Genomic DNA, 16,156 nt, shown 5'->3' with positions numbered 1-16,156 from the left:
ACAGGTGCAGTTCTTGTTGGCACAGACTGTACACACTCCACCCCGACTGCTTTCGGATTTCTCAGAAAAGGTATGCGCGCTATCCCCAAGCTGCATCCTTCTCCAGTTTCCCATGCTGCACACCAAGAACCTCATTTTGGACCACTCTCCCCTCCCCTTACATTAGATCTCTGGTACTGGCAAAGGTTCTTTTAGGTTCTGGGGCAGAAACAGAGGCGCCAGACCGTCTATTTTTCTAGTTTCCTTCAACTTGGCTCTCTCGGGCTGGTCCGCCCGCCTCGCCCAGCACAGCCACAGGTGGTGGCTTAGTTGCCTGGCTTAGTTCCTCCAGCCCCTAGGGCAGGCGACACAGTGCCCACCGCGGGGCGCGCGCCCGGACCAGGTGTGCTCCGGCAGGCGGCGGGGGCGCGCGGAAAGGCGGGCACTGGGGAGCGGTGCGCGCGGGCGCGGGGCGGCGCCGCGGTGGGCGCGGCTGAGCCAGCTTGGCGGGGGCGAGGCGCACCTTGCTCCCGCGCTCCGGTCAGCCGCGTCGGTCCCTCCCCGCTCGCCCCCGCCCGCCCGACCGCCCGGACGCTTCCGTCCTCTCGGCACGGCCGCTGTCCTCGCTAGCCCCGCGTGGGAGGACGATGGGTCAGCGCGGAAAAAGTGAATGAGGACGGCGGCGCCACAGCCAGCGCCCCAGTCGGCAGGCAGAGCCCCGCGCGCAGCCGGCCGGCTCCATGGACGCGCCGCGTGCACTGGCGGCCAAGCCCCCCACAGGGTAAGCGGGCCCAGGAGGGCGGGCGTGGTTCTTCCAGAGGTGTTGAGGACTTGGGGCGCCCGGGTCGTTGCTTTGGTAACCGTGGCAGGCCTTGCTTGGGAACACTTTCTGCGAGAGGTGCTGCCGTGAAAGCCCTTGTGTATGTTTGTGTATGTGTATGTGTGTGTGGTGGGGGGCATGGGGTGTTATCCCTCTGTGCAGAGCCCCAGATCGCAGCTGCCTCCTGCCCCTTGCAATAGTGGCAATCACGGGCCGAGGGGGGACATGGAAACTCCAGGCCTGAAACTCCAGCGGAGTCCGTCTGGTCCCATGCACAGGTTCCTCCAGCCACTCCTCGGAGGCCCTGTGGCCCGTTGCTCCCCGGTCTGTTGGGACCAAGAGATCTTGGGAGGTGTGTGGGGAAGGAACTTAATGGACACTCTTCTGCTCAGCCTTTGTGCTGGGGCCTCCCAGTGTCTGAAGAGGTGAGGACCCTCTTCATGGGACCTCAGAAGCAGAGCTGTCATCCCTGTCTTAAGGATCCTCTAAAGCCTCAGCCCTTTTAGGTTTTGTTTGTTTGTTTGTTTGTTTGTTTTTTCTGTCTCCACACCTTGCGCACAGAGATTCCCTGTCAACACTGAGGATTTTACTTGCTCAAGAGAAACTTGCCTAACACAGGTCAAATAGTCTTGCCCTTTAACCCCCATTCCCCGAATCGTGAATCGTGCCCCTCAGTGCCCATCCCTGCCAGGATAGTTGACAGACCTTGCAGATTAGGTAGATTTCAGAGAGTGCCGTGGGGCTAGCCTTTGATTTCTCTCTGGAGCAAATGTGTTATGAGTCCTGCGAATGGAATGAATAGGGGTGGGCCCGCACCTGCTCCCGGAATGGTCCACTTTCCACTGGAGCAACTGGGTTTTCTAAGGCAGCCTTGGGGACAACAAATCTCTTTTCTTTAGCTGTTATGTCCCACTGACTCACCCCGTCCTTTGCCACTGACTTTGTTGCCCAAGTGTTTATAAAATCCATCCAAACCAGTTCTTTATTCTTAAAATCTCCCCTGGAGGTGTCCAAAAAAAGTTAAGATATGTTTCTAACTTATAACCTTGAACCTAAGGAATTTTTTTTTAAAAAAAAAGACTTTTCTTCACTAAGATGTGCTTATACAATTCCTTTGAAGAAACAAACTCCCCTTAAAAAAATAATGGGAATACTTTATCATGGTAATGGGGAACCCCCAAAATGACGTTGGGAGATGTCAACAGAATTGCTTTTAAAATTGTGACTTTTCTAGATTGTTACATAACTCTATTGAAGGGACCTGAATTAGTTCACAACTATTTTCTTATAAATAAATGTAAAGGGAATATTTAGGGGGTTCTGCAAAGTTCCAAAGGGAAACTGGTGAAGGTGTCATAATAGTGAAAGCAACCTCCCTTCCCCCAGCCAGCCGGCTCCCTAGGCAGCCGAGGGCAGCCCGGGCCGGCCGGCTTCCTCACTCTGTGTCCCGAGGGAAATCCAAGGTCCTGAGATATGGGTGAGGTGGCCAAGCTTCACAAGGCTCAGGGCCCCTGCACCTCCAGCATAGTGTTTGATTGCTTCCACCTCTTTGTCCAAGAAATGTAGATCTGTTTTTGTAACTTCTGTGATTGTCATTTCCCTTTTGTTTATACCTTGAGTAAAGAAACACCCCCAGATATAAATATGCCTATATATTTTTTAACAAAGGTAACAAGTTCACTATGAAGTGTTTTGTGTGAGAATGCAAGGAAAGAAATGGCACTATATTTTATTGGATATTTTATATTGTTTAGTTGTATTGCTTGCCTATCATAAAGGATTGTGACATTTGGTGCTTCAGAATGCTATCAAAGGCAGTTAGAATTGTTGGCTTGTATCTGAAATTAGTGTTTTCTTTATCTCTTGAGACTAAGCAGTGTTTGCATGTGCTTGAGGGAAGTTTGTTTTTTATCTGATACTACAGAGGTTAGTTATAAAGTTACTTTGTGTAAACTCTCATTTTTCCCATGTGACAGCCACAACTGATGAGACCAATTTGTTGTAACTGAGAAGAATGCCTCCATCATCCTCATGCTATTTTGTAGACTGGTTGGAATGGACAAGAGAAGGATTAGTGAAGGGACAGATGGGCCAGTGGATGTAAATTCATTTCCTTAGAGTGTTATCTTTGTTAAGAACGCAAATGCAAATTTTACTTGGATTGAAATCATATCTCTCTTTCTTAGTAATTCCATTAAAGCAGCAACCATGACAAGCATCTTCCTGAGAAGGAGATTGTATGAAGATTTAATGTGTTGCTTAGGGAATTTTAGAGCTCATTTTTAAAGTGTGTATGTGTTTGTGTGTTCAGATGTGACTGCACACATTTTGTTTTGTGACACATTAGTGGAGATTGGGGTCAGTTCTCTCCTTTCACAGGGACTGGACTCAGGTTGGCAGGCTAGTGTAGGAAGTGATTTTACCTATTTACTAGTCTTACCCGTCACTAGTCAGTTTCACCTAGTCAGAAGTGATAGCTAGTGAAATATTTTAGAACACAATATCAAGACAGAGGGCCTATCTCTTTTGGTGTCAATATGACCAGCCATATACTCCTGTTTTGTAACAACCCATACATGTTTTGATATTAAAGAAATAGTAATTACACATTATATTTGCTTTTGGCTAATGTATTTAAGAGTGTCTAGATCCTTAAGGATGAGAAAATAAGGATTATCTGTCACAAGACTTCAATACTAAATTTGAGTTACATTTTAAAAGATGTTACTTCCGAGCTGATCTTTATTCCATCAACCCTCTCAAGTCATGTTAAGTCTCTGGATATGGGGAATATACCTAGGGATTTTACATATTGTATTTATAGTCTTTATTCATGAGGAATTAGGCATTTACAATGTCAAATAATCAGATATTTCTACCATCTCATATCAATCGTATCATATCATGTGGTCCTAATGGACCTGAAGGGCCATGGAAATTGCTTCAAAGATATCTGTAAACCGGTGAGTCACTCCAGCCCCTGTGATTCTAGAATTCAGGCCATCCTTTGAATTCTCTCTCTCTCATGATCCCCCATGCAAGGGCATATTTGATTATTATTGGCTGTCAGGACTGTAACCTGGAAAGATAATCATCCCCACATTTATGCAGGCTTGAATTCTATGGCCTCTTTAATTTGGGACTTGCAAAATGAGGTCGTAATATGTGTACACCAAACTATATGTCTATAATTATTAAGAAAACTGTGATTATAGGATGTATCTATATCCCATAATAATTGGCTTAAGATACTAGGCCTTTTGAACTTTGTAATTAAATTTACAATTGTATTTGCTTTTACAACTGATTGAAAGTTTTAAAAACTGATCAGGAATATTTGATATTAAAATCAGATTTAAAATGCACAAACAAGGTTTTATTTAGACTTGAACTAAGTAAACCCATTCAACAGACAGTGTATTTATTATATGTCCTTTTGGCCCTGTACACATTTAATAATGGGGTCTGTGGACTTATATATCATCTAAGCCTAGTGATGCATTTCACTCTGTGCTGTAACAGCATAGCTCTCATATTACACGGCCCACTGAAAGCTTATGAATTTTCTCCTGTTTACACTTTGCTTTACTTAAACTATTTAATAATGATTTATATTGCTGGTGTGGATAACGAGTCTTTTGAAATGGTTTTAATTCATGTAAGTAACTTGTAAACTGTAGTTTTCCCCTTCCTGTGATCCGTGTCTCTGTTCTCTCCCTTCTGTCACAACACTCTTGATTTCCTGTCTTGTGAAGGGCCTCATACAGGTCTCCATTTCTCTTCCCTGCTCCTACCATTCTATATTTTCCACTCTTCTCTTGCTAGAGGGACGTTCTGTATGCTCGTCAGGGGTTTTTGTTTTACAAGGTTAAGAACGGTGGTATCTTTCAAGACTTGCACTCATCAGCCTAGACCCATGGTGGTTTGTACTTTATGATGACAAATGGCAGTTTTCCAACAGTCTATGTGTTTCCCGTTGTCTGTCCCAGGCCCTTCCCCATGCTTCTGAGCAAGTCCCCCAGCCAGCAGCACCCTGTGGTAATAGGATTTAAAATCATCTGTCTGGTTGCCCTCATCTGGAGGTAAACTGCTCCAGGCCAGGACCATGTCTTCTATGGGCCAAGTCCAATTAAAATAAGTTCCCTAGCCAAAAGTGTTTCTATTTTAACAACAACAACAACAAAAGCTTTAAAATCAACTGTCAAAATATATTTTAATTAGGCTTATTTGATTAGACACATTCCCAGCTTGCAGATGCTTTCACAGCGAGGCCTTTGTAGATCCAATTCCCACCTACACCCAACCATGCGGTGCCTGTTAAAAAGACTCGAGCTGAATGAAGCTGGGTGTGGTGGTGAAGGCTGTAGTCTCAACTGCTTGGGAGACTGGTGTAGGAGGGTGATGAGTTCAGGGCCAGTCTGAACTAGAGAACAGGTTCAATGTCCTCGTGGGCTCCAGAGTGAGTTCAAGGCCAGCCCAGGGAACTTAGACTCTTTGTCAAAGTGAAAATGAAAAGGTTGGAAATGTACCCTGCGGTGATCTCGTGGGACTCTTAGTGGTGTAGCTCTCTGCTTCTACCCTGCAAAACCAACCCACGCCAAAACGCACTGCACATAACACTACCTCCAAGTGACTTAGAGAATCCACTGCGGCCTTAGCCCTTAACGTTTTCCAACTCTAAGCCAGTCGAGCTCAAGAGTCCTCCTCCACCTCCCTTTCTGCTCACTGTAGCTTTGGTCCTGTCCTTCCTTCTCACCATAGCTCTGTCCAGCCCTTGCTGCTCTAAAACCCAGCTGGGGAAGCCCCGTGTTGCTCCAGACACAAGGCAGCCAGGGTCCCCATTGTTTTTATTGCAGTACCAGAAGGTGGGGTTCATGGGTACTTGAGGTGACCTGGACTTTTACTCCCAGTCTCCTGTGGAAGAGAACATACTGGGGTGGGATTTGAGTGCAGGTGGTACCGGGCACCTTTGGTAGCGTGGCCTGCAGCCCTCCCAGCAGGGGCCCCTGGATGTCAGTCAGCTGAGCTGTCTGACCTCACATTTTGAGTGGGTGAAGCAGTGCTGGCCTGTGTGAGTGGCCAGTGCACCCGAAGGACAGGCTTCCTCACCTGCCCTATGTTGAGTTCATTTTAAATGGAAGTACTCCGTGTGGGTTGTAGGTCTGAGGTGACTGACTGGTCAGGATCTGCCTGTGGTTTCTCAGTCTCTGGGGCCAGTGTAGCATCCTATAAGTCCTGCCACCGTTGCACACTTTCTACCCTCACCTTGCCCTGGAAGCCTTTTCTTCGACCCCAGCATGGTTCCTGGCGGCCTTCAGGCCATGTGAGCTTTCCATCCAAGGGATCCAGGAACTTGGTTAGTTCCCTGGCATTTTTTCTTGCCACCTCCAACCCCTGCCCTGACAGAGCCCTGGTAGGAACTGGGAGTTTCATTTGCTCAGCTCATTCTGCCTGAATTCAGAGCTCCTCGGAGGCAGGCATCCTGCTTTGTGTTAGTATCATCTGCCTGTGGCCCAGGAGACAGCTGTCACCCAGTATACCAGCCCCGCACCCCATTCATGCATGGATAAGGTAGTCTTAGAACTCACGGGTCCTCAGTGTCATGAGATTCCGTGTGTTCCAGGAGTGTGCTAAAAATCTCTTTTGAAAAAAAAAATCTGGCATTTACTTCAACTTTCACATTCCTTAGTTTCTGCCAGACACTGTGTGAATAGCAGACCAACGGGTGCCGAAGGTTCTGTTCTGATGAACCTTGCCAACACGAGGCCTTCCCATGCCCCACAGAGGAGCTGGCCATAGGACAGGCACCTGCCCTTTCCTTTGTGACTTAAGTTGTGCATATCTCTGTACTTGAGGCCTTGGCACAACTCCCACCCTACAGCCATTTAGGGAAGGTTTGGCATAGTGGAACACAGTCCTGACTTGATGGCGTAGTGAGGACTGGGAGGACTTGACACAGTGGACTGACAGGGGGCAGGTGGTCTCAGTGAGCATGTGACTCTTCTTCCCCCTTCCAGGATCCTCAGAACTCAGCTGTCAGAAGCTATGTCCAGCTTCTGACCTGTGCTGAGAAATGAATCCTTATTTTTGCTTAGGTTATAATTGACGGGAAATGGCCCTGGGCTGTACAGAATGGTTATGTATTGGCCCAGTTCAGGCCTCTTACAGATGGTGTTTCTGATTCTAGTCTCCACATCAGCCCCAAGTATGCAGACCCTCTACACTCCCTTCTTTCCAGGACCTTGCAGACCCAGAGCATAGGCGTTCCCTGTCCATCCCCAGGAGGAAGTGTCATTTAGACAGTCACCCCAAAGTGTGGAAGTAGCCAGGCCTTTCTATGTGTCAGATGTCAGGGGCTAGCATGTGTTGACTTCTGTGAGTCTCACCTTTTTTCATCTCACATCAGCTTCGTTTTGTTCACAGTGTGCAGCAGTGTAAGTTTGGACAGCTTGGGAAGAGAATCCCATAGGCTAGCCATGTCTGGTAAAGTCACAGAGCCTCTTGCTTTTCTCTTGGTTTAGTGGAATGAACAAAGAATATGTGTTCTCACATGATGAGGGTTGTCTACAGAGTTCATCATCTTAAATCCTGGGTGCGGCTGGGGGAGTGAGAGAACTGAAACTGCGCACTGATTCTGCAGCTGGAAGCAAAGGATCTGAGCGATTAAACACTTAAAGAGCTTCCCCAATCAGCCCTGGCAGTGTTTCCCCAAACTTAACGGTTTGCGAGTTGTTTAAAAATAGGCTTGGGTGGGAGTGTTAATTCAGATAAGTGAACACTTCCGTTCAGGTGGCTAGAACCTTGATAATTAAAATTCATTCATGTTCATTAAACAAACGATTAGCTTGAAAGAGGCTGCTGGATCATAGGTAGAATTTAGACATTTGCTACTTGTTGAGGTCCCCAACTGTCTGATCTTGCTTCCTATAGTTTTATGTTGACTCAGTATTAAGTAGAAGTCAAACCATATCCATCCCACTCAGGGCCTAAGCCACTTATAACAGTCCAGTGATGTTCTAACAGCATCGTTTGTATGGTGAATGAATTAGAGACCTCTTTCAGCCCTTACCGAATCCATTGATTTTCGACGTGTTAGTTGGAATGCTGAAACGGCAATGTTTCTCATGCTACATCAGTGCTTTGGATTCCTTCCTATCCGTAGCTACTTCTCGGATGTTTGGTGTTCATGCAATGATTCAGTTTCAAAGAAAATGTTCCAAATGAAGTGCATGTGCGAATTTTACAGCATTAAGAACTGTAATGAGAGGGTGGGAGGATGTCTCCCTGGGTAAAGTGCAGGCATGAGAGCCTGAGCTCAGGATTCCCAGTGCCCACGGAAAGACTGGGCATGCCGGCATGCCTCTGCAAACTACAGCATCGGGGCAAAGAGCTTCATCCCTGAGGCCTTGATGGCCTGTCAGTCCAGCTGAAACATTGAGCTGCAGGTTCAGGGAGACACCCTCACATGCAACTCTACACACACACTCACGCACACGCACACGCACACGTACACACACACACACATGCACACATACCACATACACACACACCACATACACACACACCACACACACACACACACCACATACACACACACACACACACGCACACACGCACACACACACACATACCACATATACACACACCACACACACACATACTGCATACACACACACCACACACACCACACACACCATATACCATACACACACACACTACACACACACACCATACACATCAAACACACACACACCATACACACACCACATACACCATACACCATACACCACACACACACATACCACGCGCACTCATGGATGAGTACTCCCACACACACATACACACACAGTGGGGGAGGAAGAAGGAAGGAGAGAGAAAGAAAAAAATGAAATCCAGTTTGTAAAAATAGATGAATTTGAATTAAATGCAACACTTTAATTTTAGAAATTTCCTATGATTTTTCAGTTCTGGGTTATAGTTTTCTTGCAGGAGGAAAGAGAAGTTCATAGGCTCTCAGGTGCCGTGCTCACACACCACTGTGCTGGAGGTATGCTGTAGCTCATCTAGAGTCCTTTTTTAAAAAAAAGAAAAGAATTATTTATTTATTATATGTAAGTACACTGTAGCTGTGTAGCTGTCTTCAGACACCCTAGAAGAAGGCGTCAGATCTCATTACGGATGGTTGTGAGCCACCATGTGGTTGCTGGGATTTGTACTCAGGCTGAGCCATCTTCTCCAGCCCATCTTAAGTCTTTAGATTCTCTGTGAGCTTGACTCTTCCAGGATATCCCCATGATCATAGAGAAAATAGTGGTTTTCTCCTGTTTGGAGTTTAGATTGTCCTGTGACTCTCTAGCCTGGCATGTAGCCCCCAACTCCTCATTCCTCGGTACTGCCACACCAACCTATAACACAGAACTGGGGCTGTGATGTTCCCTCTGCTGTGGCCTCTTTATCTTCCTATAGGATGGGGTGATGTCTCTGCTGTAGCTATAGCTCTTCACCACCCTTTTGCTAAAGAAACAGTCTACCACACGCATCCAGATGATATCTTCCTCCTGATATCTGCCAGGTGGATACAACACCCCCGCTGCATTTCCAGGAAGCACATCTGCTGGGAGTCTTAGATGGAACATGGCTTTTTGAGAGAGGGGTGCTGTATGTGGTGGGAGAGGGCTCCATTCGGAAGTCGGTGCTGGCTGCACTGACAGCACGGCTGAATTCAGTGGAGTTCAGATTCTGCCTCCAGTTTAGCAAGTGCTTCTACCTTGATCCTGGCTCCTGAATTAATAAACACGAAAGCCTTCCCTTTGTACTGATCTGACTCAGCTCTTTGTGTCGGTGCTGATACTTTTGATAATGGTACAGGTGACAATTGGGCAAAGACACCTTTGCCCAATAATGGGCTTCCTTCTATGCAGAAGGTTGAAGAACCTAAACTTATGGAGAATCTGTTAGTTGTGTTTTTTTGGGCATAACTTTTGGCAGCCTTCACTGAGAGCTGGATGATTCCTTAACTGTTCCTTTGTTGTTGGTAAGTGCCTTTCATTGAGAACAAGCGTACCTGGCACTTACAGGGCTTCTAAGGGCTGGTGTCCTTCTGAAGGGAAATGCTAGACTAGGGAAGGACATTGTGTGACATTTGTGACACTTTGGTGTGGCTCTTGTCGGGTTATTTGTGTCTGGCATTGCATGCACTCTTACAGTTCACTGGTTCTTATTTCTATTAGTCAGTTTCTTATTACTGTGACAAAATACCCAAGGCAATTAACTTATCAGAAAGAAAGGGTTATTTTGGCTATGGTTTTCAGCGACTTCAGTCCTTGGTCTCTCGTTCCTGATGCCTTTGGAAAAGTGGCAGTGCGTATGGTAGGGAGTATAGTGCAGGAAGCTGCTCAGATCATGTTGTCTGGGAAGCAGAGACAGGAAGAGCAGGGTCTCCAGTGATATAACTTTGTCCATACAGGCACACCTCTGCTAGGTTATGCCATGCATACTTCAGTAGCACAAAGTTGAAGACCAAACCATTAAAATCTTAGGTGGGGAGGGGTGCTCTCAATATCCAAGAATTACATTGCACACTACAGTGGAAAACCACGCCTTCCTCATGGCTAATGTATTTAGCATCTAGTGAGAGTTGTTCTTGTGCTGAATGTCCTCTGCAGATTACATTCTTAGCTCGCTGGGGATCCATGCAAGTGCAACATCTCCCAGCTTATCTTTTTCTCCAGGTTGAACTGGTTTGTTGTGGAGATGTTGGATGGAGGATCCTGGGTAGCATCCTTGTTTCTGTTTTAAACGATCGCAGTAGATGACTCAAGTGAAGCAGGATGTGTATAGCCCTGACTCTGTTTTAACTATTGGTCTGTGGGAAGCTCTGGTCCTTGGACAAGGCACCTGAGCAGCAACCTCAGAGGGAAATTGTTTGCTGGAGATGTTCCATCAGTGCTGGCCTCTCACTTCTGAATTCAACACCATGCAGGATTCTCACATCAGTGACGAATGTTTGAGGGTTGAATGGGAATTGATATGATTTGCTTTTAAACTGAGTTAGCCTTCATGCACCCTGTGCAGAAGGCTTCACATTCATTCACAGAGCATTTTTATTTAGAAAAGGCAGGGTTTTTGTAAAGAAAAATATTTATTGGCTCAAAATAAACATGTTTATTTTAAATATGTTAATGTGTTACGTGGATTTCTGAGAGATTTTTTTCACTAGTGATTTTTTTTTCTTTTGTCAATGATACAAGGAATAAAGACGTGCTCTGTAGGTGCTTTCTGGCTTTGGGGGTGGTGGTGGTGTTGGTGGTGGAGTTGGTGGTGTGGTGTTATTGTTGTTGTTGTTGTTGGTGGTGGTGGTTGTGTGGTGCTGGTGGTGGTGGTGTGGTGGTGGTGTGGTGGTGGTGTGGTGGTGGTGTGGTGGTGATGGTGGTGATGGTGGTGGTGGTGGTGGTGGTATGGTGTGGTGGTGTGGTGGTCGTGGTGGTGGAGGTGGTAGTGGTAGTGTGTTGGTGGTGTGGTAGTGGTGGTGGTGGTGGTGGTGGTGTGGTGATGGTGGTGGTGGTGGTGGTATGGTGTAGTGGTGGTGATAGTGTGGTGGTAGCGGTGGTGTGTTGGTGTTGTGGTAGTGGTGGTGGTATGGTGTGGTGGTGGTGGTGTGGTGATGGTGTGGTGATGTGGTGGTGGTGTGGTGGTGATGGAGGTGGTGGTGGTGGTGGTGATGGTGGGGTGGTGGCAGCGGTGGCAGCAGCAGCGTTGGTGGTGGGTTTTGCTGCAGAACAATGACTGAGGTTTGCATTTCTGCTCTCTTTTCATGCTAAGCATGTTAAGCTGCGGATCTTATGGGGCGGAAAAGTAAGATTTTCCAAATCAGTCTCTGTCACTGAGATGTGTAACTCAAACCATTGGCCGGTCTGGTCTCCTTGTTCCCCCATTCCCTCTCGATATTCTGGAATTGCCTGGATTATAGTTTTAAAAAGTGATTTTAAATTTTATTGTCATTTCTATTATTTTTTATTTATTATTATTATTATTATTATTAGTGTGTGTGTGTGTGTGTGTGTGTGTGTGTCCATTTGTGCCAGCTACAGAGTACATGTGGAAGTAAGAAGAAAACTTTCAGGAATTGGCTCTTTCTACTAGAGTCTGAGGAATCAAACTTAGACCATCAGGTTTATCTGGTAGGTGCTTTATCCCTGAGCCATCTCACTGTGCCTGGGTTGTAGAATGCATGAGATAATTTAACAAGGAGTGAGAGGATCCTGTGGCGTGCCTGCCATATGGTGGTTCCCTTTTCCCTGCTACTGTTTTCAACCAGCAAGCTATCAGACTACAGGAAAGAGCAGAGACACTAGGTTACTAGTATGGTACCTGGCCCTTACAGAGCATGTAAGGAGACATGCACTGTTTCCCATTGTTTGAACACAGTAGCGACACAGCAAATGCCTCTAATAGGAAACTGAGAAGTTGGTATAGTGTTCAGAACCATTCGCTGCTTTAACACAGGAAAGCAGCATTAGGAAGATGATACAGGTCATATCTTGGATTCCTAAATTGCTCTTGAGCAGATGTGATGAACACAGCATTGGATGTGGGTCAGGAGAGCTGAGCTACTGAGGTAGTACTTGGGTGAACAGGACAGGAGAGGCTTGGGGCAGATGGAGAAGCTCTAGACCTGTTTGTCTCCTTTGAGGAGTTTGGATATCACTTTTGAGTGTGGATCACACCTTATATCAGGTTAGCCATCATGGCTGGGAGCTCAGTGCTCCCCTTCTAACAGAAGTGTCTGTTCCATGTTTCTCTTACTTCTGTTCTAGCAGTTTTCTGTTTCCAGGAAGATGAAGTCCTTAACAAAGCATATGCTGTTGTATATTCAATTAAAATGGGTATGGGACTCTATCTCTGAGCACAGTCAGCAGTAATGGTCAGAAAAGAAGCAACAAGAATATCAGGACAATTCACTTAGAAATTAGTGTCTGAGTGTTGGGTAAAATGCTGCTAGGTGGGGCAGGGTACCCCACCACCAGTGACAGTGCCACCTTGATACAGCACAGTGACATGATGGATGGTTTCACATAGTGAACTTTTCCTTTCTCATTCCATTAGATTTTATGGCTTTAGACTTTGTAAGGGATACAAATCGCTTAAACATAGCTCTGCCCTCAGTGAGTGAATAAAAGAGCATTAATATGAAATTATAGTGCTTTACATTAACTCTCTAAGCAGGCTTTAGGAAAACATTAGTCTTTATTGTCATTTAACTGTCCTATTTTACAAAGTATAGGTTATATGGCAGTGGGAGAAGTAGTAGCTTATTTTGAAAATGAAGGCCTGCGAGTGCTATGCATTATCATAGTTTTCATTACACTGGAAACACTGAACTAGTGATTTCATACATGCCAAAACATGGCTCCCCTGCTGTCTGGCAGATGTGGGTGTCAAAGTCTAATAATTGTGCTTGCTGCAGTATGTGATACCCTTTAAAAATAAGATGCAAACTGGCGGTAGAAGTTAATCATCAAGAGGTGAAATGAGCCCACATTAGGGTCCTGTATATAATTTGAATGCATGATTATCAACACACCCATAATACACTATTGGAAAAATGGCTTTATCAGTTTACATAACAGTGGAATGTGGCTATGGCTTGTATGTGTTTCCCAATCTTTATAGTTGGAAATTTATTTCCCAAATTGATCTTAGTGGAGAGGTACTTGGGAGGTAACTAGAATTTAAGATCATAATGGTGCCCCATGCTGGCATTAGCAGCTTTTCAGAAGAGGTGGCGAGAGCCCGGTTAGCCCAGAAGCTCTGCTTTATGACACAATAACGCAGGGCATAGCTGTACCTGACACTGAGTAAGTACGGGTGCAACACTTACTTGGGGTCTGACAAGTGGCATTTGGTTCCAACAATAGAAAGTGGTCTAAGATATATGTCTCAGAGTAGAATTTCTTATCAGGTTCAAGCACTAGAAAAGGTGCTTTTGGTTTATTCGTGTCTTTCCAAACTTATCATGCTGAGAGTAAAGTCTTTACCCTTGTTAGCTAGGTAGACAGTTGATAATTCCTTTATAAGGGCCCTTTTAGCACAAGGCCCAGCCAGCATCTGTCCTCAGAGAGGGCACAGGAATGGAGTGGAATATAGGAGAGGTGGGGCTGAGATAGTTAAGATCAGGCAGAGCCAACCAAAGGCAAGGTCTGGCTGTTGCTGCTGAGAAATGATGCCTCTGTGAAGCTAGGAGGAGCAATGGGGCCTGTGAGACTTTGAGCTGTAGGCTGAAAACTGGATAAAGTCTAGCAAGGTGGATTGTGGAAGGGCACCAACTGGCATGAATAGAAGCCACAGGACAGACGAAAGCTTGGACTCTCGTCACCAGCATGAGTGCCTAAGTCAGTAGGATCCTGTAGAGGACATGATGTAACAGGTGACTTAGATGCCAGAATCAGGAATTTGTGGAGGGTCAGCAGTGGGTCGTGCAGAGCATGGCTTTGTCTTGATGAACTGGCAATCAGGCCAATGGTTTTTGAGTACAACATGACACTAGTGGACAAAGGTTGTTCTCAGAACGTTTCATGATTTCAGAGAGAAAACGGGGAAGGAAGGATAGAGATTAGCTGGGTCAGTTGTGACAACGGCTTAGTCCTGCTCTCTCATCAAGAATGGGGTTGTAACAGGCTCCCCTATGAATGTGGGTGATAGGGTGTTTGCAGCTGTTGGACAATCATGGTGAAAGGAGCATAATTAGAAGTGTTAAAACCTTATCAATGGCGGCATTAATGGCGGCAGATCACCCAGACAGGAACTATGAAGAAGAATGGGGTCTGACAAGTTTCACTCATTTCCTTATCTGCTGGGATTCTGGGAATGAGTGTGTTATAGTTTGACTACAAGATAAAGATTCATCAGACATGGCTAGCGGCAGGTGCCTCTGTCTCCTTGAGAATGAGGAACGTTGTGACTGAACTTGGGTCAGGGACAGCTGATCCAGTGCATAACAGAAGTGCGGTGGTGGAGGGAGCCTAGGCACCAGTGATACCAGCTGAGAGTATGGAAATTGGCAGGGTTCATGTACAGGCTGTCTAATGTGTTTGTGTGTGTCCTCACCTTTACTCCTCATAAATACCTCATGGAGTAGGTTCTAATTCTGTTTTAAAATTGTGGACTGCAGAACACAGAGGGTTAACTATTATGACCAAGGATAGCTGACTTGATACCTTCACCTATTAATTATGTCGACTGAACCTCCTGTCCTCCTCAGATATTCATGGATAGCATGCAGGGGCCCTGAGGAAAGCCCAGAGTCTGAGGTGAAGAAGTAGGGTGATCAGGCAGGAGCTGTGAGAGCTCAGTCAGGTCCTTGGCAACCTTGACCTGGGAGGAAGGACCTGGCTTTACTATATGCAGTGCTTGGTCCTTGGTGTGGTTGCTTAGAGTTCATCCCAGTTTACCCTTTCATTTCCCTGAGTAAGTTTTTATCCTTCCTATTTGGTGTTACTGCAACACACAAGTGGTGCTGACAGGGTAGGGGACATAGACTGAGGCCTGTTGGTGTGCAGTGTGTGTTCTAATACACCATGAAGTCTGCACTTTGATGAGTGGGGGTGTCTGAAACTTAAATTGAGCATGAACCCAAGTGTGAATAAAGCAAGTAGGAATGGAAGTCAGTGAATTTCCAGTCAGAGACGTGTAGAGCTACTCAAATTTGATCAGTGGGCTCACCTCTCCACAGTTGGTTAAGCTTGGCTTTGAGAGTGAATCACCCCCACCCCCAAGAAGTTCAGGACATTGTGGGGACACCCAGGCACATCGCTGGGGAAGATGCTTCCATGAACACCTTTGGTCTTCTAGACCTAGAACAGGCCAACTGAATCATTTATTTTTAGTGTTCTTGGATTTTGTCATCCATCCATCTCAGTAGATCTGTATGCATATGACTATTACAGTTCCTATTTTGTAGCTGAACATGCTGAATCCAGCTCCTTAATGGAGTTAGTTTAGGGTAATGAGAGAATGATGCTGTGTTCTCTCCCGGGGTAGCATTTATATTGTCAATAGCACCTGCCCTCTGAGAGGGTCACCACCCTCCACAGGTTCCAGGGACACAGGGCCAATCCTAATTTGCAGAGCCTGGAGAGGCCACAGGAACACTGCTGGTGTGCTGGGATTTCTTAGTCCTGCAGGAGGGTTCAGGCTTATGACTTTGGAAAGAAATGGGACAGGCAGGAAGAAAACGAGTAAAATCTAAATAGCTTTAGCCTCTGATACTTATTCTTTTTTTGGTTCCACGGCAAAGTTGAAGCAAAATATATTAATTTTTAAAAATTTCTTGACTTAAAAATTCCTGTATACAATCTA

General features: G+C 45.9%; 1 protein-coding gene across 4 annotated transcripts in view; it reads left to right on the top strand.

The window, feature by feature from the left end:
• The first annotated feature begins 475 nt into the window (after positions 1–475).
• The window catches only part of Cobl (cordon-bleu WH2 repeat protein), a 230,842-nt gene continuing 215,161 nt past the window's right edge, over positions 476–16,156 (top strand). For all 4 annotated transcript variants that reach the window (XM_052198908.1, XM_052198906.1, XM_052198907.1 and 1 more), the window contains exon 1: positions 476–760. In XM_052198908.1, the coding sequence (XP_052054868.1) occupies positions 720–760 (41 nt within the window). In that variant the 5' untranslated portion in view covers positions 476–719. The remainder of the gene's footprint in view (positions 761–16,156) is intronic.

The sequence above is a fragment of the Apodemus sylvaticus genome, chromosome 11, assembly GCF_947179515.1.
Source record: "Apodemus sylvaticus chromosome 11, mApoSyl1.1, whole genome shotgun sequence".
NCBI lineage: Eukaryota > Metazoa > Chordata > Mammalia > Rodentia > Muridae > Apodemus > Apodemus sylvaticus.
The sequence above is the reverse complement of the archived record's forward strand: the minus strand, read 5'-3'. Positions and strand labels throughout refer to the sequence as shown.